The sequence below is a fragment of the Halictus rubicundus genome, chromosome 2 (genome assembly GCF_050948215.1).
Source record: "Halictus rubicundus isolate RS-2024b chromosome 2, iyHalRubi1_principal, whole genome shotgun sequence".
NCBI classification, from domain to species: domain Eukaryota; kingdom Metazoa; phylum Arthropoda; class Insecta; order Hymenoptera; family Halictidae; genus Halictus; species Halictus rubicundus.
The window spans coordinates 6,208,189-6,231,012 of record NC_135150.1 but is presented as its reverse complement, the minus strand read 5'-3'; the positions used below and the strand labels follow the sequence as shown (position 1 = coordinate 6,231,012).

Here is a 22,824-nt window from a genome sequence, read left to right as displayed (position 1 = left end):
AGTTTTAATTTATTAATTAGCAGTAATGTCTGATATTCAAAAGCTTTATAATATTATTCGAGTAACTTCATAATTAATTTCATTATTATTGGCACACGATTAGCTCCAAAATTATTACAACGTAAACATTATAACATTATAACATTATAAACATTATTTAACATACATAGTTAAATCAAAACCAAAGCAAAATTCGTAGCCAAATAATTCTGTTAACCTCCTGCTGCATCCTTCACGGATTTCCTTCACGGTTACAACGATTAGAGATTCGTTCTTAATAATTTCCCATATGAGGAAGAAAATATTAATTGTATGCAGATAGCCAAAATATGGATAACAAAAGAAGCGAATTTCATTTCGACTTAAAAGAAAGGATTAATGATACACGGTGGTTCGACGCAGACACTGGCGCAAATTAAGCTACTCTCCCCCGGCATCAAAATTGCGACGATGATTACAAGATTGCAGCAAGTGTTGAAATCCTTATGGACGGTTGGCTACGCGAGCAGGAGACGAAACAATGAGCCAACCACCGCGTGAGAACGAGGAACCTCCAAAAGGAACGGGGCTGCATTATGTTACTCTGGCTCTGTTACTGATCGCGGGCTAAAATGTAACAGGGTAAATACTGCGAGAGGAACCGGTTCCTAAAAGCGTGCTGTCCGATCGGATCGACGAAAGAATAATCGAAGGAACCGGGTCCGCGGACGCGTTGGACTCATCTAAAATTAGAAGAATGTCAGGAGGCTGAGAGCGATCGGTTCGCGCCTTGTCCGCCCTTGGCTGCTACATTGTGGTTTATTCGACGACCGCCAGCCAACCGCAGTCGGTACTTACAGAAAGTGTAGAGCGGAGTACGCGCAACAAAGGAAAAAAGCCATACGGTGGTAGAGGAAGACTTTCAGCCGACCGGCCGGCCCGGCATTCAACCGACCGGCCAGACCTGACCGTACCTGGCGAACAGACGCGCTGGTCAATGAACCGTGGAACACGCGACGCGGCCAGGTACACGCAACCAACGACACCCGTGTGCGTACACGCGTCCTTCTCCGATATCCACTCGTTATTACGCACGATGCACGATACGGCCCACTGATGGGCCCGGAATCGATGTGGCCGGAATAAACGCGTGGCCACTTTTCTGTACGGGAATCGCGTGCTACGGCCTACCTGAAAATAGGACAAAGCTACCAGGCGAGACCTGGTACACACAGACCTGGGTAAATTTGATTTAAAATAAAAATAAGATATAACTATTCGAAATAATTTATTTCGCACCGTTATTTTCAATACTGTTATCTGAAAATAAAAATAATATTGATTTATTTGAAATAATAGCAAATTCGTATACTATTTCGATATTTCCTTATTTCAAGTTTGTCAAAAGAGATAATCCTCAGAATAATATGCAACACAGGTTGTCAGTATAAACTAAACTAACAACAATAAAATAATCCATATCATTAGATCATTGGTATTAACGAATTGTTTAAAATAATTATTCGAAATAATTATAAAAGGAAATAACATGATATTTGAAATAGTATTTCAAGTAATGTTATTTCAAAAGTGATCGCAGGAATGGTAGTCATTATAAAATCAAATAACACGACGTCTGAAATAATATGTCAAATAATTTGTTATTTTAGGGTGCCGAGGTCTGCATTCTCACATAACTTTTGAACCACATTTGAGATTAGCACGAAACACGTAATATTAACTTATAACTTTTTTCGTGAATAATGATACCGTTAAAATGTGTAACTTTTGGAAATATTAGTGGATTGGAAATATTATTAGCAACCACATTTGAATTACATTACATTACATACAGGGTGTCCCAAAAATGTTGTACTTCCTTGAAAGGGATAATTCCTGAGATCATTTGAAGTATCTTTTAAGAAATTATTAACGAAAAACGCGGACCAATCAGAGCGCGGCTATAGCAGAGGGATTCCGGCTCGGCAACAGCTCCCGCTGAGCGTGGCGTTGGCATTGGCTGAGTCAGAATCCGCCTGCTGTATCCGCGCTCTGATTGGTATGTGTTGTTCGCTAATAACTCCTTAACAAAGGTGGAGCGAAGTTTTGTACAAAGGAAAACGTCACTTCAAATTGCGTCAGGAATAACCCCTTCCAAGGAAATAGAACATTTTTGAGACACCCTGTATAGTTTGGGTTGTGCATTTATAATACAAGAGATTTATTTCTTGTTTATTAAAGCTATCAAAGAAAGAATAAAATGTGTATTTAGTCCCTCTTTCTTGATATCGATGTAGAATGTTTTTATTTTGCATAAAGATCCGCAGTCTACTTATTAACTTTTCCAGTGCGTTTGATTGATGTACGCACACAATACTACTTCTCGTTTTTCATATGCATCCAAATAATTCCTCCAATAATCGTACTTACGATTTCAATGAAATACTTTCTACCAAAACGAGATAGTGACCCCTACTGACAAAAGCATTATCTTTCCGAAAGGAATGCCAATTAAAATCGCCAACAACAACTGCCCAATGTTCAATATGGCCGGCACTAGTCACGGAACATGCTAGGAAGCTACTTGCCGATTGTTTCCATACATAAATGCATTTCCAGTCTTTATTTCTGGCATTATGGCCCGTACATAATAATAATAATAATACCAACACAAAAGAAACATTCATCGTGAAGATGTGTCGTATTATTCTTAGACCACTGAATAGCACTTTGAGGCTGACCTGCGCCATGCTGAATAGGTTAATGAAGCTATAACGTCAACATTAACATTAAACCAGTCTTCTACGATAAAAGAACGCGGCGTGTTCACGCGTCGCGTCATCTACAGACTGAAACAAACTCAATTATAATAATTGGAACCATGAGACTCTGAAAGCTCCCATCGTGTCCATAATAGCTCGAACTCGGGGGTAAAAATCGGATGATGCATGACCGTTCCCAGCAACTTCTTTCGGTGCTGTCTGCAACGAGTACATACACGTCCGCGCGCTTCAAAGGGTAACGTTCATTCTCTCCGTTTGAGCGATAACATCGTCGTGACCCTCGGTGCTTCCAAACCCAGTGCAACGGTTGACCCATCGCCTGACCGGCGTTGTCTACGAAGGTACACTTACGGACAGAAGTTCAGAAACGTATCGATCGTCTGACAATTACTATATACTTCTTCTCTAGTAGTATCCAGTGGATACCAAAATTGGTTGAATTTAGGAGACAATAAAAAGTTACTAAAAACCGAGACCGAGCAATAGATAATTGCAATATGTCCACATTTTCTAAGCAACAGTGTACATATTTAACTTAGATGAAAATTCATCCATTTTTGTTTTAGACACTGTAACACTTTTTATTTCTGCCTTTTTGTTTTGGCTGTCTGATGACTTAAAGTGTTTGTTCAAAATATGACATTATAAATGAAACATAGTTGGTTCGCTTACACTGCAAAACTAAACTGGATGAATATTAACCGAGAATCTTTCGCGAAACTATTTTGGAAGAGCGTGTGAAGATTATACTGGGTGGTCCTGTAAAAATTAGCACTTGAATGTCTCTGTTATCTTTCAAAGTATGAAGAAACTTTATTAACCAAAGCTTTTCAGTATAAAGAGGACTACAATATAACTGTATCAGTTTTTTGTAGGTGAAAGAGTTTCGAAGATTTCAAGGTCACCTTCATTTTTTTAAATAGAAGCGTATATTTTTCTATACACTATTCGACGCAGCTCGTCATTCCCTATAAAAAAAGTAGTAACCTATGTCGAAAAATTAATTACTCTAACAGTTATTTCAACTTTAATTTTGCTGAATTCGGTAAATTTCATTTACCATCGTTTCGTGTTTATCTCAACGCGAAGTTGCTTCATTTGCGCAACAAATATAGTCCTAGATTAAAAGAAAAGGTAAAACCCACCAGCGAAATAAAGTTGAACTTGAGTTTTTTTACTAAAATTTAAAAAATTAAGGCCTTTGCTGCACACAGAAGAAATTATCCGATCGAGCTGAAATTTTTTACACGTTTCATTGGGCCAAGTAGGCAACTTTTCCGCACAATTAGAATTTGATCGCCAAACAAAAAGTTTTTCTCGCTCGATCCTAGTATATATCGACATCGACGCGGTTTGGCCTGATCTTGCGGCGGCGTTCAGGGTCACCGGAGGCCTAGAACAGTGAAAGCAAGAAGATGCGCGGCCACGATGAATAGAGGGAACCACGGAGTTCAACATCCTGAATAAATATATCATAAATCATGTGTAATGCATTATGCCGGCGTTGCAGTATTATTGTCGGGATGGCGCGCGCACTGTTTTCACCAAATAGACGCGACGCGACGCAACGGAAAAGGGGAATTAATTTCCTTGATTGAATGGCTGCACAAGCGAACCACGAGGAAGCGGAAGCAACGACGTCGCCAAGAGAAATGAAAACGCGTAATATATGCGGTAGCGGCGGTCGTGAATTTGACGTTCGCTGTGCAATGTCATGTTTTGCACATTTTTCCGCGGTTTATCGCGTAACTGTCACGGACCGGTCGTATAACTCTTTTCCGTGCCGATCGAATATGCTTTCCACTTTCTTCTCCTCGAGTTAATCCTGTATCTGGCATAAGGATAGACGTTTGTCAAAAAGACACGGCACGACGTCTACAAGCTTTTTTAACCCGTTGCGCTGCAACATCAAGTAAAACTCGAAGATTTCGAGCAGAATTTACTAAACGTGTACGCAGTGAGTTCTGTAGGTATATGTATGTGTCGCCGAAGCATGGCTGATAAACGTCGCGGAATTATCCCCACGACCACGGGGTATACCCCGTGAAGGGCCAAGAATCTCGAGAGACCTCGGTCGCCGAGGAGTGTAACATAACACGGGTCGGGTATATCGGTGTGATCACTACTAACCCAATAAAAAAAATTCTTTATTTTTCATTATTTTTTTATAGGACTTTCACGGGCATATTTGTGGCATTTTTCTAATGAAAATGATACCAAATATGATATAATTCCCATGATATTTACACTAATTTTCCTTTAATATAATTGTAATGAAAAGTAACTTCCATCGTTCATTACACAAGTAAATATCATTGTCATTAGAAAAATGCCACGAATACGTTGGTGAAAGTCTTATAAGAAAATAATGAAAAATAAAGAAGTTTTGTCATTGGATTAGTAGGGTCTTCTGGTCTCACACCGATATACCCGACCCGTGTTATGTTTACACTCCTCGACCGAGGCCATTCGAGCTTCGCTGTCCTTTTCTACATTCGGCACTGCCTCAAAGAATATTAGTATCTTGTAGACGGCATTTGTCGCAACCAGACTGAGACTTTGACATGTAGAGTATAGGACGAATATGTTTACACTCCTCGGCGACCGAGGTCTCGGCGGCGAGCGTCGCTGTCCTTTTCTATGTTCAGCGCGTATCAAAGAATAGTGTCTCCCGGACGATAAACGTCACCAAGACCCGTGTTACTGACATACACAGGCTCACGAAAGTATTCGAACGCCCTTTAAAACAGTATAACTTTTTTTAAATTGGATCAAACGACCTGACTTTTTTTAGCAATTAGAAGAATTGATTTACCGAATAACGTGTAAAAAAGATTATGAAAAAATTACAATTGCTAGGAGTTGTAAGAGCAAACAAAAAAGGCACTTTCCAAAGCTTTCTTATTTGAGCCTGTAATGAAAATTTAAAATATGCGTTTTGTAGATCTATGTTAGTTATACACATACTGAAAACTTCATCGAAATAGATTGACGCAGATAAAAGTTTTTTTTCTTTATTCAAATTGACGCAGATAAACGTGGCACGCATCAAAAGATGGTAAAATCTGTGGATTTTAAGTAGAAACTGACCAAAAGTCGTAAAAAACCACGATTTCCACCACTTGTAACTATTTGTAGCTCGTGTGTATATTAATCGATTTCGATGAAATTTCTAGCATGTGTATAACTAACATAGATCTACAAAACGCATATTTTAAATTTTCATTACAAGCTCAAATAAAAAAGTTATAAAAAGCGTAATTTTTATTTTCTCATGTAATTCTTACTAATTGCCATTTTTTAAAATCTTTTTTGCACATCATTTGGGAAACCAATTCTTCTAAGTGCTCAAAAAATTCAGTTCGTTTGATCCAATTTAACCCTTTCGGTATGAACGCCGGATATATCCGGCATCCATGTGACAGCCTGTCTTTTAATATTAACACTAGAACTACCGAGCCCTAAACGTGACTTAGACTTATCCCTTTATAATAACAGCAAGATTGAATTTGCTCAGGTTTCATACGATTTTTATGGTAACATGTACTCCAAAGAAGAGATATATTAAAAATTTCTCGTAAGACGTTTTCATAGTTTCACTAATCGTGAAAGAAAAAATCATCCACCAGTCATTTTGACTGGTTCGGTAGTTCTTGTGTTAAAACTATGCATAATCGACTCTTGCTGGAAGAAACATTGTTTTATTAAACACAGTTCTTATTTAACGCCTAGAAAAATCTTCAAACAAAAGAGGGAAATATAAATTCTTATATGTCTGAAGTAAGTCTTGACATGCATATGGGTAGCTCTAAGTCACTCAGAATTCTTTTCCATAGCGTTGAAGTAAGCGAAAAAAAGATGGATTATATATCGAGCTGAAATTGGCGTAAAGTCACTACTATATTTTGTGATTGATTGGAAATAGTTAAAATCTACTCATGTAGTGTTAAAGAGCAATCTTCTAGCTACACGTGTGTAAAAGATGAAAGCAACAATAATAATTTTCACCCTTTAAACAATATCCTTTCGCGAATCCCTTTTATTTCCTGCTTTTTAACACTTAACTGGACCTACGACACGGAATTAATGCGGGGTAACGATAAATCTATACACGGGTGTATTCGTTAGAATGCCCGCTTGCAGCTACGAAAGTTATAACAATATATGTGCAGTCACTATGCCGAAATTTGCGGCGCGCCACGTGAAGTGAAGAACTTGTGGGTCATTGCATGCCAAATCGATCGATTCTGCAGTTTGCCAGACCCAAAATTGATCGGAGGATAAACTACATATTCCATTCTTAATATTAATGCAAAAATTAACGCGACTACGGGCGAGTATCATAATTATTTCATACAGCAAACTTGAAATAAGAATCTCTTAAGACCTCCTCGTCCCACGTACACCTCATCGAGACCTCGTATTCGAGAACTATATGAAAAACTAACTGATAAGGACATTATTTACAGATTCAGTTCACATCCATTTACAATAGGTATACAATGCGAATGGACGTGTTTGCTAGTTTCGAGGATTAAGACTCCTTCGTTAATGACACATAATTATGTGGATCACTACTAAGGGGACGTCCACAACTCAATTGGTATTTTACCTGGTTGCCGTCCCTTTAGCTGGTTAGGTATAATGCCTACCATACACTTAATGAACACCGGGTACTGAACGTGCACTAGATGATCATAATATGGGTTATCCCTAAGCTGTTCGTAGGACGTTGGTTGACTTTATATGTATAGATTCTACTGACCAATTCTTTATGCTTAGGATGGACGATGCTATACATTTTTCCATTTTGAAAGGTTTAAAATATTTCCCCCGGAAGGAAAAGTTCCTTCTAAAATATTTCTAGCCACCAGCCAAGACACTAATTATAAGGACATTCGCTCTCAGAACGCTTTGAGAAGTACTCCTTGTCGGGATGCCAATTTTGACAGAAGTATCTAACGTTAACAAACGTTGTGTTTCTTAACGTTAACGTTGTGTTTCAGACTTTCTAGTTCGGATTTGTCGTGTCACTACAAAATTGGATTAACGTTGTGTTGAGCGTGCAAGTGCAATTTGTAAAGTTCTCCATACATAAAGGCCAAGTATCGCAAGATTCCCCAATTTTTGTTAATAACTTTTTAATAAAGCGTTAAACAACCTATGTCTATATAATATTTTTTTCTTATATAGGCCCATAGAATATACTGACAAAGTTTGGTACTTTAAAACCTTGATTAAGTGCCAACTAACAATTTTTCAAGATATTTCGACATCACATTTTTCCGGATACTTAGAGACGCTTTCGTCTCACGTGCAATTAATAACGGCAGACGCTGCCATTAACTATACAAATACTATTTTTCTACAGTTCCCCTGCGATCAACGTCCACGATGCGAGAAATAATACACAGAAATATTACATTACTATAATTGTGCAAGAGATCGCTGTCGCCTATCTCGGCGAATCTCTCCCTGAAATTCACGCGAACGTGTTTCCCTCGCGTGTAATCGTCAGCCAATACATACCGATTGGTTCAACTTTAACCTACTCGGTGAACCGCGAACAAACTCGAGGAACGATCGTGAGATTTATCCCTGACGAGCAGGATCTTGTCGGTCCCGCGCGACCTACCGAGCCCTTGGAAAAGGGTATACCGGTAATATAACGATGAGGGGGATCATCGTCGTCATTGCACGAAACCGAACCGATACGTGGGCTGGGTCTCTCGCCGCGGGACACCGGAGGCAAATTACCTATACAAAGAGAGAAAATCGTGTACGGAATACTTCTGAGCGTGGTATGCGAGTCATTCCACGTCAAATCGCGCGAGACTCGATACGATAGAATTTTCCGCCGACAAAAAAATGTCAAGTATGCGTTAGATACATTACTGCTTTTAGTAATAAAAGGAAACATTTTTACGTATATCTCAAGTATTCCGACGTAGAAAAATATGACCATGCTATGCGATTATATTGAGTTGTCCGGAAAATAATTTCGTTTTTTCCCAACAGAGGACGTAATTGTATTTTTTCGCAGCCAACTTCACACTTAAGCCGCATTGTCATTATATATTTTGACAGCTGATGTAGCAAGGCTTGTTTATAAAAAAGTTTGTTTGGTGCCCTATCAAATATGGAAAGTCGAAAGCAGCATTTTCGACATATTTTACTTTTTTACTATCGAAAAGGTAAAAATGCTGGTCAAGAAAGAAACAAATTATTCGGTGTGCATGGAGATGTATTGATAGAACGCCAGTGCCAAAACTGGCTTACAAAATTTCGTTCCGGCAATTTTGATGTTGAAGATGCACCACGTTCTGGAAGGCCAGTTGAAGCTGATAAAGACAAAATTGTATTGCACCAAAATGGAGAATATATAACTAAATAAAATATTTATACACTACAAGAAAATCGTCTTTCATTTTCACCAAAAAGAAAACGAAATTACTTTCCGAACAACCCAATATTATTGCAAAAGAATATTGGATAATTATTTGCAAAGAGAAATTAGCTAGAAATCAGCACAATTTCATAACTAGAAATCGCGAAAATTTAATCTCGTCGTGAGATAAGCTTATGAAATAAATCTGCGTACGTCCATTCAATAAAAACAATCAATTTAACCCATTTGCATCATTAATGTATTGCTTTCCTGTCCACAACAGCCTACACTGTTGTTATTATTAACAATCATATATTACATGCACGTAACAATATGTACAAATTACTAAAACACAAAGTATTCTTACTTTGTTGAAATTTTTCTATTGCGATAGAATAAAAGAAATTGATAATCAGGACGTTATTTTTCTTTCTTCCTTATGACGTAAACGGCTTAAGTCGCCCAAAGCATGAAGCTGTAATAACGACATAAATAGTCGTAATAGCTGACGGAAGAACACCGAGAAACGCAAATCGCGTCGTTCCGTAGCCACGAATCCGCAAAATGGCATATCGGCGACGTTTATCCCGACGAGTGGCGAACGAAACGGTCCCTTACGCGCTTACGTACCGGCCTGATCTAAATTGAATAGACGTTTTGTGATATAGTGCGCGACATTACCCACTCTGAAGGGAACCGCCCACGATAAGCTATGCTGACTGTATCTCCAACTACGTTCGAGCGGTTCACATCTCCATTACCTCTTGTTCGGAATCCCCCGGGCTCGTTTACGTGTTCTTGTATACACGCACTGGCGATTGACATATTTACTGGATTGCAAATATAATTCTCGAAGCTGCAGGGCTGTCGCACGAAAGAAGTCTTTCGTAATATGTTTCACACTAAACGATAATCCAATTCAAGAAAAATTAATCTATAAACTACATGATTCCATTTTGAGGGCTATAGCAATATTTTTAATACAAATAGATAGATCAATCTAAACATACCTCTAGAAAAGGGAGATGAAGAATAGAGTATAAGTATTAATTCTTAGTTCAGAACATTTATTATATCTCTATATATTTTATATGTGTTTATGTAAATATGCAGTTTATTAGTGTTGAATATTGATTATATAATAGATAAAATAAGGTGAAATGAATATATTACACATATATTTACATCTATAATGTGTAAGTAATTAGATTACCAATACTATATGAGGACCGTTTTTGTGTTGGGCAGATAAAGCTCAGGCTCTTCAACGCCAACTTTATGTAATATATATAAAGAGAAGAATAAACCATTAACCATTACACCTCTAGGGAAATCGAATCATTCAACTTCGATACTCGGAACAAAAATGAGTAGACCAAACGCAAACCAGCAGACATATTAAAAGAATTTAAACGTACCGTTACATTGTTTCGAGCTTAGTAAAATGAGAACAGAAATAAATATCTATGTAGCTCTTGCAGCTTGAAATTAATGCAGACAATTTTGTATTTTCCATAAAAATCTACAGTCTACTGATTTTCATTATGAATTGGTTGAAGTAATAAAAATTGTAGAACTTCAACGCAAATGCGGCACAGGTTCCCGTTGTCCGGTTGCTTCCAAAAGCACGCATAATCCTCTCGCCAGGTGTCACAATTTAGGGGCGGGGAGTTAGACTAAAAAGTCTCAACAAACATTTTTTACCCCTATAGCTATATAGGCTATAGCTAAGGGCTTTACCGCTCTACAGTTTTTACCCTAACGGGTACCCTAAAGTTTGTTATACGAAACCATATTATAAGATCCAGTACACTTCCATCCATCACGTGCTCACTTTCTTCAAGTTGAGGACAGATACAACTATACTGCGGATCTCTATGCAATTATTTTTTAAATACAAGAACACCTGTATAGTAACAAATATTCGTAACACCTCTACTATATTCTCGCCATAACAAACTTCCTAGTAGATAAATTGAACTTGTTTCTCATCTTGGTTTTCACGAAATAATCTACGAAAGTTGGAATTTGTATAAAATGTGAAAAAATCGAATTAATCCACATACTACGGTAACACCTGCAACACCAGACGTGTTCGTACAGAAAGAAACCGAGCATCGCTCGTCGTTCCCGAAGAGTAAACATCGTGTCCGATCAATTGCGAAGAAACAGCGCGTTTAACTCGCGACAGGTATCGTAACAAGCCTAGCAAAGGGATCAGAGCGACCGAGAAACACCTTATCGCGGCTCGAGCCGTACAAATTATCTGCGACCGATTCTCTAACTTGTCGTTTCCAGGATTGCATTTCACCCGGGCAAATAAATCAATTAATCGGTACTTGGTTCTGATCCACGCTCGAGATGCGGCCTGAGAATCGCGGGCCCCCGTGATTAACGACGCACGGTCGTTTTGCCTGATTTCAATTGGTATCTGATTCGCCGGAAAGTTGCGCGTGCAATAGCGTGTATCCGTCCCCCTCTACCCGCATTTTTTCAAACCGCTGTCTGGTTGCATCCCGGTTGACCGACGTGCACCGGGTTTGATCGATCAGTATCGGGCGTTCAAGCAAGGTTGTTCCATCAATCGGCAATGCATGTTTCAGCATGGAAATTCAGCGCTGCACGAGGCATCCTGGCGCGGGTACAGCCGGGCCGTGGCCGCCCTGGCGAAGGCCCTCGGGACACAGCGTGCCCCTTTGCACGCGAGGAATCTCGCCGGATTCGCGCCGCTTCACCTCGCCTGCCAAAACGGGCACAACCAAAGCTGCCGCGAACTCCTCCTGGCGGGGTGCAATCCTGACCTTCAAAACAACGTGAGTAATAGGCCCGGCGTGAGTTCTCTATCCTCCATTTGTGAACGAGTCGTTTGATTCAACTTAAACGCCGGATTAAATACGAGCCTCCGGTGAACACGAGTAGCTCCCGCGGGACGGTTCTCGAGCAGAGCTTCAAAACTATTAGGGTAAACGTACACTCCCAAAGAAAAAGATAGCACACGCGTGCTATCTTTAATTTCTCGCGTTATAATTATGGTACAGGAAATGTGCCAATGATACAGAAAGACTACCTTCTACTAATATGTAAACTCTACCTATATTGGAATTTCTACGAGATATTCTCTTAGGAGGAATGGTCAATTCAAGGTTTATTTCGATTTTCTTCAATATGTCGCGAGGCTTAAGGAAGTTAAAGTGGTCAGTCGGTGTTCAGTGCTTCTTGATATTGGTATCTGTCGCATTTCGTGATGGGCCGTGGTAAAAGATTATCTGACAGTGAAATAAACGCAATTCTTATTTTAAGAAAACGGAAAGTAACGATTACAGAAATTGCGAAAGAAATTGGTCGAAGCAGAAAAGCTGTATATAACGTATTAAAAGATGTGAATAACTACGGTAAAAGGAAAAGCACTGGAAGGCCAGCAGCCCTATCGCACCGTGACACAACAGCAATACTTCGTGCTGCATCTAATTCTTGTGCTACTGCAAGAGAAATTGCTTGCAAAGCTGGTGTACAAACTAATATTCAAAATGTTCGACGTGTGCTGCAAATGAGTAATATTATGAACCGATCAAGAATAAAAGCCAAGCCACGATTAACAAAGAAGCATAAGGAAGCACGCCTTGAATTTGCGAAGAAACATATACACTAGAGGAAAACCTGGAGGAATATAATCTTTACAGATAAAAAACGGTTTTGTCTGGATGGTCCAGATAATAGTGCATACTATTATCATGACATTCGAAAAGGACAATTAACAAGAATTAGACGACAAATGAAAGAAGGTGGAATAATGATTTGGGGCGGTATAGGTTACAAAGGAAAAACGGATATTAATTTTATACAAGGAAAAATAAATAGTGCAAGTTATTTGAGATTAATAAAAAACCAAATTGATAAGTATGCACAATGCATTGCAGGTCCAAAATTTGTGTTCCAGCAAGATAATGCTGCCGTACACACGGCAAAAATTATTCATGAATATTTTTCAAAAGAGAAAATTCCTGTTTTGGAATGGCCGGCGTGCTCCCCGGACTTAAATATAATTGAGAATTGTTGGGGATTATTATCAAGAGCTGTCTACGCAGAAGGTAGACAATTTGAAAATTTAAATGACTTAAAAATCAGTATTAAAGAGGAATGGAAAAATTTATCACAATCTTCAATTAAAGTACTGTATAAATCCTTACCAAAAAGGATGATAGAAGTAATTGAGAACCACGGAGGTTCCACACATTATTAAACACAGGTACAGCTATATCATTCTCATATTTGTCTATTTTAAATTTATACAATATGGAATATTTTTCAGATGTGCTATCATTTTTTCTGTATTCATTTGGGTATTTGTATTTTTACGACGAGAATTCGTTGAAGAAAAGTCAATAAAAGTTACGTTTATATATTAGTAGAAGGTAGTCTTTCTATATCATTGGCACATTTCCTGTACCATAATTATAACGCGAGAAATTAAAGATAGCACGCGTGTGCTATCTTTTTCTTTGGGAGTGTAGGAGAGACACCACGCTTTTGTTTTAGAAGCTAATAAGCAAACTATAACTGTTATATCCAAAAAGCAAAAAAGTCATGAAATAACAAGTATTTCATCGACTAAAATCGTATTGGTTACAAAGAAGGATTATAAGTAACTGAAAATTTTTTCTCTTTTTTGTAAATGTAATTGTTGAGAGAAATTCATTTCGATCATTTATAACAGTTATTGATGGAGGAAATTGGTAATAGTTATTATTAAATAGTACAACTTTCAAATGGTAGACAATTAATTATTTAATCAATTTTTTGTTTATAAAATTAATTGCTACAATCAAAATTGAATGTGACAAACACGAGTTTTTCCAAATTTTCTCGTGACAAAGTACACCGCAAATGATCTAAGGTTAAATTTAGAGCAGAAAAGGTTCGTTCAACGCTAACCTGAGTTGCGGGCACAGCGCGAATTATGCAGGCTAGTTTAGATAAATACGGCAGTTTATATTTCTCATTTTCCGAGTTGAAACAATTTTGAAAATTTTGTTTCAGATTTTGTATTGTTCTTATGGTCTGTTCATTCGTCTTGTTGTACGAAACCTTCTCAATGAATTTCACAGGTTTACCCCATCCGAAAAAGGAGTAGACAACTCAATAAATAAATAAGCAACTGAAATGAATTTTCTCGTCAATAATTATTATGAACAAGTGAAATGAACTTCTCTCATCGATAACTGCTTTGAGCAATCGAAACAGTTTTTCTTCATTCGTAACAGTTATCAAGGAGGATCCAATTTTTTGGACACTAATAACTGTTATTTGAAACCAAAAAGTATAAAAATCGATATTTTTAAATCATTTTGTTCTTCAAATATTTTTCTTTATATTTTGTGTAGATTATCTTAAATTTCAATAATGATCAACTTTTTATTAATGATTTTTATCGTAGAAAAGTTTAGAGTAACTGTTATTTTTGGTCCCTGCGAATAACAACGTTGTTTTCGTACGATTTAAAACAATTTATTTTTTCTTATAATAGCACATCCATATACTTTGAAAAACGAAAACAATTTTCAATTTTGTTAGATAAAATTAACCCTTTGACTGCGGCGCGACCTCGGAGTAATCCATTAATAGGGACGGCGCTTTATTCGCACGTATGGGGCGTATATTTACGCCTTTCGTATACATTGAAAGACTTGTGAAGGCGTATATATACGCCTTTCATAGTCAAAGGGTTAAATGAAAATAAAAGAGAAAACGTAAGTTGGCAAAGTGGCGTGCGTCCCACATCTTGTGTCTTAATTCGTTCTTATGGAGATTCCATATGTCCTTTGTGTTTCATGCTTTAATATCTCATTTGTCTTTTTTCTTTTTTTGTATCTTTGAAAATTTCTTCGTAACTGTTATTCGGCTCAAAGCTTCTTCATAACTGTTTTAATTAAAATCTTTATACAGCATGCAGCACGCATTTTCTATGTCTAATATGCATGCGAATAATACATTCGGTTATCATATTCGCGATTTTTATCAAACACTTTCTACTAGAAATACCATTTTACATTATCTTTTGCAGAATAATGTAATTAAATGTAAAGATAATATAGTACTATCAAAGCTATTACTCTTACTCTTAATTACAATTAAGTTCGGTTTCATTACTGTAACTGTACTGTAAATAACAATTTATTTGCTGTCAGATCATAACTCTCAAGTTACCTCATTTGGCATGAAATTTTTTACCCGTTTCTATTGTATTATTAAAAATTTTCTTATAGTATGGAGACACGCCTCTTCACACATCTGCGCGATATGGTCACGCCGGAGTCACGCGTATCCTGATCTCTGCGCTTTGTCGGGTCTCGGATCAAAACAAAGTAAGTCAAATAATTAATAGTAGAAATTGGCCTCAAAAACATTAAGCATAAAAATTAAACAATCTATCTAGGTATGCAAATCTTGAAACTATTGGTAGCGATAAATAATTTTGTTGAAAATTCATAGAATGTAACCTCTTCAACGTTATTTCTTATTTCAACGTATGAATATCAGAGTATATATCTTTATGTTTCTTCATTTTTGCCGGTACAGTGTACATGCAATATTTAAATACATTAAGGAATGTTTGTCTGATCGGTGCTAAACGGAACCGTTCTGTGTTTGAGCGGATAGTACAAATCGGCCTTAACGATTATCTTAACGCAGAACGGTGACACGGCGTTGCATATCGCGGCGGCGATGGGCCGTCGAAAGCTGACGAGGATCCTGCTGGAGGCCGGCTGCGACCGTAGCCTACGGAACAAGCAAGGGGAAACAGCGAAGGACATAGCCCGGCGCAAGAACCTGACAGAGATACTCGAGATAATCGGTAAAGCGCGAAGCAAGAGCAGAACGCGGAGTAAAAGTCGGGAGGAGGACTCCGCCGCGACGGTAGACAAGGTCGACGGGAAGAGTAACAAGAGCGAGAAGAAGCGAGAGAAGACTGGTAGTGGTACCAGCGGCAGTAGGGACAGTTGCACGAAGAAGGAGAAAAAGAAGCACAAATCGTCCGGCAAGCAGAACAAGGTCCATTTCGAGAAAGCGGTGATGGGTAGGCAGTGGTCCCCGTACGGATGCCACTACTATCCCGACCCGGAAGCGTTTCCGCAACCGCGTTTGGACTCGCTACCACCGGATCCGCTGGCCCGTGGAGAACAGTATTACCTGGACCTCGCTGGCAATATCAGGAAAGGTCCGGTGGGAGTCGGTTACACCTGCTACTGCGCGCCGTTCTTCAGACACATGGAAGCCAAGCTTGAGAGGGACAAAGCGGAACTGAAGGCGCACATAGATCTGGCTCACGAGAGGCTCGACCTGAAGGTGGCCAACCTGGAGAGGAGAACCAGAGGGCAGATCTCCGAGTTGACCAGATGCGTGGCGGCGGAGAGGTCCAAGTGCGACGAGAGACACACGCATCTTCAGCAACGCTTGTCCCGCGGCGGAAGAGGCAGGCACAGCGAGAGACCGGCGAAACCCTCGTTCGCCAACGATCAGTCCCTACCACCGGCTCGAGCCAGATCACTGGAGGATTTGCTGGACGACAGACCCCATGATAGAAGTTTCGAGATCCCGGGGGAGACGCCGATACACCGCGGCAGCTTGGACGATCTTGATATACCCGCCATACCTAGACTTAGCAAATCCATGAGAGATCTACCCACGGGTTCCGGTATCTCGAGGTCAACCTTGAGGGTGCTCGATGTGCCGCCCAGGCTGAACGAGACGTTCGACGGTGTGATCAAGCAGGATCGCAGCTCGCCGCTCGGGGCAGCTTCCTCGCCGTCGATCGGATCCAGACAACAGGTCCATCAACAGCGCGTGAGTGTGCAATCGGATTTCTTCTGCTAGTTACAATGCGTTTTATGGAGGTGTTGATTAGGCTGCGGCTCTAACGAGCTACGCGGCAGTCGTGTCTCTGAACATCTTGTTAATGCCACGGTATGGAATTCAAGAAAAACGCTAGTTATCAGATATTTTATCTTTTGAACGCTTTATCTACCGGAAACCTATTGATAGGCTTCTCTATACAACGAAGCTTAAAAATCTTCTCTTATACAGGGTCTACCCGTTAAGTTTTGTCACCATTTTATAGGCATTTCCGGTAGTGCAATTAAAAAATGTTTTAGACAAAAGTTTATCAGTACTTGATGAGCTACATCTTCGCATATTCTTAAATCTCAAACAATGCTTTTTACGTAAAACATTAAAGGTCACCTTGACTTTTTTAAATGGCACCATATGTTTTGGACATCATAGGATTGTTGCCGACGTCGAGACGAATTCAATAGCGTATTATACTATGACTTTGAAATGACCTCAAACTTGAAAATTTTGTGCAAACGTAATTTTAATGAAAAATTATTTCTTACAAAATAAATCAGGTTACAACAGATGTTCGAACTGCGATCCATCTTCTATTATACAGATCTCTGCTCTTTGTATTAGATTTTTCGTTGTCGCCATAATTTAGGTCATCTCGTTTTACGTTATTACATGCAGTTGGTACGCGATTCCGAAGTTCTGGAACGTTATTCGTATGTCGTGTACAACGGATTGCAGATATCCCCAAAGATAAAATTCCAACAGAGACAGATTCGGAGAACGCGGTGGCCAACGATTTCTAAACGTGTTATTAAGATATCCCGTAATTATAACAGCATTGTGGACAGGGCACCCATCTTGTTGAAGGTACATATCGTTCCTAATGTTCAGTAAAATGTCTTGCAGTAAGTGTGGAAGTTTTTCTTCCAAAAAGTTAAAATATCGAGCAGCTGTCAAATTTTCTTCAAAGAAATATGGTCCGATTAAGTGACCAGTTAAAATACCACACCAAACATTGACACTAATTTTAATTTGAAAGCTGCGATCTCACGTCCAGTATGGATTCTCTGTTGACCAATAACGTTGATTTCGGCTATTGAAAACACCATTATTTGTAAATTTAGTTTCGTCTGTCTACATAATTTTCATAAAAATTTCAAGATCCTCATCATTAGCAGCAGCTAGCCACGCCAGAAATTCTAATCGCCACTGTCCATCGGTAACACGCAGTTCTTGAACTAATGCCATTTTGAATGGATGATATTTGTATCTTTTTGTAATTCTATTAATACTTCTAACTGACATATTCAATTCTTTTGCAACTTGTTGAAGAGATACGTGCAGATTGGCTTCAAAATAACTTAGCACTAATATTGCATTGTCTTCATTTGTGACGGGTCTACTGAGACTAGGATGGTTCCCATCAGGAAATTTACCACGTAAAAGCAATGATTTTTGAAGATAACGGAACGTTTCTCTAGAATTACAAACCCTGTTTGGAAATCGTTCTTTGTACAATCTTTTCGCCGTGCGTGCACTTTTTCCACATTCAATGAAAATAAATAACATATCACATCTTTCTGTATTTGAAAACTTATTCACCCTGAAAGATCTAATCGTGATACACTAAACTACGACTGAAACAATGCTGCCAATAAGCTGATTAGATCGATGACACGATGACAAACTGATGATTCTGAAGCGTACGTGATAAATACAAATGTAATATGGAAAGCTACGAAAGTAAACATAAACCGAGACGCCCCAATTATGGCGACAACGAAAAATCTAATACAAAGAGCGAAGTCCTGTATCATAAAAGATGGATCGCAGTTCGAACATCTGATGTAACCTGATTTATTTTGTAAGAAATAATTTTTCATTAAAATTACGTTTGCACAAAATTTTCGAGTTTGACGTAATTTCAAGGTCATAGTAAAATACACAATTGAATTCGTCTCGAGGTCAGCAATAATCCTATGATGTCTATAAATCCTTTACTTTTTTACGTAAAAAGTATTTTTTCAGATTTAGGAATATACAAACATGTAGTTCACTAAGTACTGATAAACTTTTGTCTGAAACAGTTTTTAATTGCACTACCGGAAATGCCTAAAAAATGGTGACAAAACTTAACGGGTAGACCCTGTATAATAATCCGAAATTAAATAATTAGATTACGTTACTCAGGGTGGATTCACTGGTTCACAATACAAATTGCTTTTATCGATTAAATATGTTAAATTACTGTTGTTAAATACTTAGATCGTAATTAATTTATACGATACTTTTCGCTACTATTTTTGTTCGTTTGCCTGATAAACGTTTGTATCTAGAAACGTTATTATTAAATTTATTTATCAATAAAAATCGACCTTTCATTAATCGATCCTTTTACGCGCAATGATACAAATGAGTAGTTTAAATCATGTTACCGTAATTTGTAAGTACTTTAGACTGTTTGATGTTTTTCATAACCATGTTCAATTTCTAGAAAGTAGATATGATGTACGATATCGCTATGATGTACCGATGTCGTTCCTGAAGGGTTGAACAGAGGTTCTGTAAATAATTTTCGAAACGGAGGTACAGTTTCGGTATCGTTTGACCCGAACAATTATGATCTTCAATTAACAGGATCTATCAAGTCGGGATCACGGGATGAACTCGTGCCAAGAGGAAAGCAGCACAACGCGGAAGAGCGACGACAACTTGAACGAATGGAGGTCTTCCGGGCGACGTAGCGTTCACGAGATGATCAAGCGATTTCAACAAGTGCCTGGCATGCATAACGGCTGGCGAGGCACGCGTTCCGGAAGCAGTGAACCAACCAGCCCCGAGAACAGCCAGTGCTCTCAAAATCAAAGGGTCCAGCCCCAGGGTGGTGTAGGAAACGGATGGCATGGGGAAGGTAAAAACATATTTAACCCCTTGCACGATTTATTTTACGGTTTCAGTGATTAGAACTTTTTTGTAATTCTAATTTCCTAAAAAAAAAAGAGAGAAAATTTATATCTATTGTGTGTCTATATGTTCTTCAATAGCTGTACATTAACCCTTTCGTTACGGCAGTCCGCTCCGCCGGAGAACCACCACTGAACGTGACACCGCGCCAAAAGGTGTGCACATAGTCGGCACTCAGTGGAACCTTAGTGAGTCAGTGCCAACCTTACAATTTGGAGTCTCAGTGGAACTACCCACACCACCGTGGTGAGGGACCGGAGCTCGAGAGCCGTCTTTCGAGCTACGTGCAACATTGTATCGGAGAAAGACATTTTCTCAGTCTTCTTGTCACTATCGCTTAGTAGTCATAGGCTTTTATAACTTATAGACGCATATGACTCTTAGGTTTCCAGCCCTGTGTATTTGAAATGCGACACTCGGCGACAACCTCAGATTTCGTCTAATTGTAAGAGTCAGTCACCAGAACGGCGCAACTGACTCATAACGAGAATTCACTGTACACAGGTCGTCACGTGGATGCCGACTATAGTCGGCACCCGTAACGAAAGGGTTAACAACACCAAAATAGAATTTTATTTCGGTTTAAAGGAAATTAATAACATACATATTTATTAGACTCTGTTCAGAATCTTTATCGTATGACTCGATATTGTAGGGCAATGGGTTAACATCAGTTTATCAGAAAATAAACAACAGTGCTCAATACTTACGATCAGTGTAAAAAGTACTCAGTGTCAAAAGTAATCAGTGTAATAGCTATTTTAAATAGGGCCAAACACCTTGAATTTTTTTAGATATTAGAAGCATTCGTTTACTAGCTAATGTGTATGTAATTTTTTTGTTTTTAAATTACCATAGGCCGCAATTGCGAAGCAAAAGTCGAGGTCGCGATTTTTAAGTTTCTTATCTGTGCCTATAAAAGCTGTAGACATTGCAAGATTGCAATTTTTGCAGTTTCTGCCATTTTTAATGAATTATATTTCATAGCAACCTTGATCGAATACGATGAAACTTCGTGTAACTTCTAAATTTTAGGAGAAAAACTTCTAGATTTTATTAAAACCTTCTAAATTACTCCTTCTAACATCTCGAAAACAACTCACACCATTTGGTCCAACTTTGAAAGAGTTATTTGTTTTTAAAACGTGTAGGAATACTTTTGACACTGACTGTAGATTTATTCCAAACAGATCTTCGCGAGTTGAATACGAATCTGGAAAGTTTTTATTTCATCCCTATGTGTAGTTTTCAAGATATCGAATTTGGAAAATGCAATTTTTTTACTTCGAAGGTGTATTGTGTTTTAACAATAGTAGCTAGATAATACTACGAATATTCTATAGAGAAGTTAGAATATTCTCGCAGAATATCCTATAGATTCTCATTAATAAGGCGATATTCACACATGTTTAAACAATAATTAAAATTTGGAAGATCCCTAAAATGCGCCACTTCTGGCGGAGATTCTTCGATTTACTTAAAAATTAAAACATGTAAGAGAAAATCATGCATCTTACCTCCAAGCGCTGAAGCGAACTTTCATCTTGTGGATGATGTTGGTTGAAGTTACAAATTATGTTTCATTTCCAAAATACATATTTTGCAAGACATGTCACGCTAACGATACTCAACGTTGACGCGACGATCGTATTTAATTTTTCCTTTAAAAATGTATAATAAGTATTGAAGGTCATTTCTTCGTAAGTGAATGAAAGCTAAAACTAAAGCCTTAATACTATACTTCAAATAAATAAGAGTTAAAAATCGAAATTAACCCTTCAAGGACGACATCGGACTGTCATCATGTACGACCAAAGTTGTATGATGTTACAAATGTTACTATAATCTCCTGAAGATTTAGATTTTATCTTATAATATTTGAAAGTAAGCCGCCTCTAATGATTCTAATCTTGTATAATAAATTTGGAAATATTCTTTAGAGTTAGTACGGCGCACAGACGTCGTCCTGAAGGGTTAAAGAACTGAAGAAAAAGAAGAGGAAAATAGGACTGCAACAATAAGAACAAAACTAACAAGTAAAATAATGTAAAACGAAATACAGGTTACGAAGATTATGCAGCTGAAGACAGTTGTAGTAAAAAATGAAGCGAACCGATAACTTGAAAAGGTTTAATGCAAAAGATGATTACAAATGTTCGATTAATAAGCGTGGGTTCAACATAGTCGTTTTATAATTCCGGGGAACGTTTTTAATATTATCGCAACGAACGTAGGTAATGATAGCGAGAGCAGCGAAGGAGACGAGGACGAGCAACCGGAAGCACTTAGCGGGGCGATCACTGGAAAAGGAGTGATATCGGAGCACGTGCATTACGACAGCATAGCCAGAATGCCATATAGGTCCCGCAATGCGGTTTATAGCCCGACACCGCCTTTGCATGATGCACACAATGATTCAGGGTACAGCACCCGCATGTACGGTTCTAGCAAAGGTGCTTCACCTTCCTTATCAGGTAAGAGTTACTCTGTATTAATTGCATGATAGTTGCAGCGACCTTTAACACCAATAGCCATAATCTTCTACCAACGTTAAAAAATTTCGAAGTACCCGCATTAGTGATATTTTTATGCCGCAAATGAAAATCGATGTAAAATTATCCCAAAAAAAGACGAAATACAGAGACTTAAAGCAATTTTGCGATTTTCTAACGCAAAAATTTGTTAATTTTTAATAGTATTTGAAAAGTGTAATAATCTTTTTTCAATGAGAAGTAGAACAGTTGATTTTTCATATTTTCTTTCTTCGAATTTGACTAAATTTCGTCTATGCTCACGTTGTACATTGAATACGAAGAAACTGGAATTCCTCTAATTTCAATTAATTCTGTCATTTTGGTTCCAGCA

The 22,824-nt window shown here is 38.3% G+C and overlaps 1 protein-coding gene across 2 annotated transcripts in view; it reads left to right on the top strand.

The window, feature by feature from the left end:
* The window catches only part of Dgo (ankyrin repeat domain containing protein 6 diego), a 344,229-nt gene that overhangs the window by 320,317 nt on the left and 1,088 nt on the right, over positions 1 to 22,824 (top strand). Inside the window, exons 5-9 of one of the 2 annotated variants that reach the window (XM_076804448.1) lie at positions 11,754 to 11,963; positions 15,414 to 15,512; positions 15,841 to 16,992; positions 19,633 to 19,906; positions 22,194 to 22,433. In XM_076804448.1, the coding sequence (XP_076660563.1) occupies positions 11,754 to 11,963; positions 15,414 to 15,512; positions 15,841 to 16,992; positions 19,633 to 19,906; positions 22,194 to 22,433 (1,975 nt within the window). The remainder of the gene's footprint in view (positions 1 to 11,753; positions 11,964 to 15,413; positions 15,513 to 15,840; positions 16,993 to 19,632; positions 19,907 to 22,193; positions 22,434 to 22,824) is intronic. The other variant, XM_076804452.1, reaches the window with a different exon arrangement.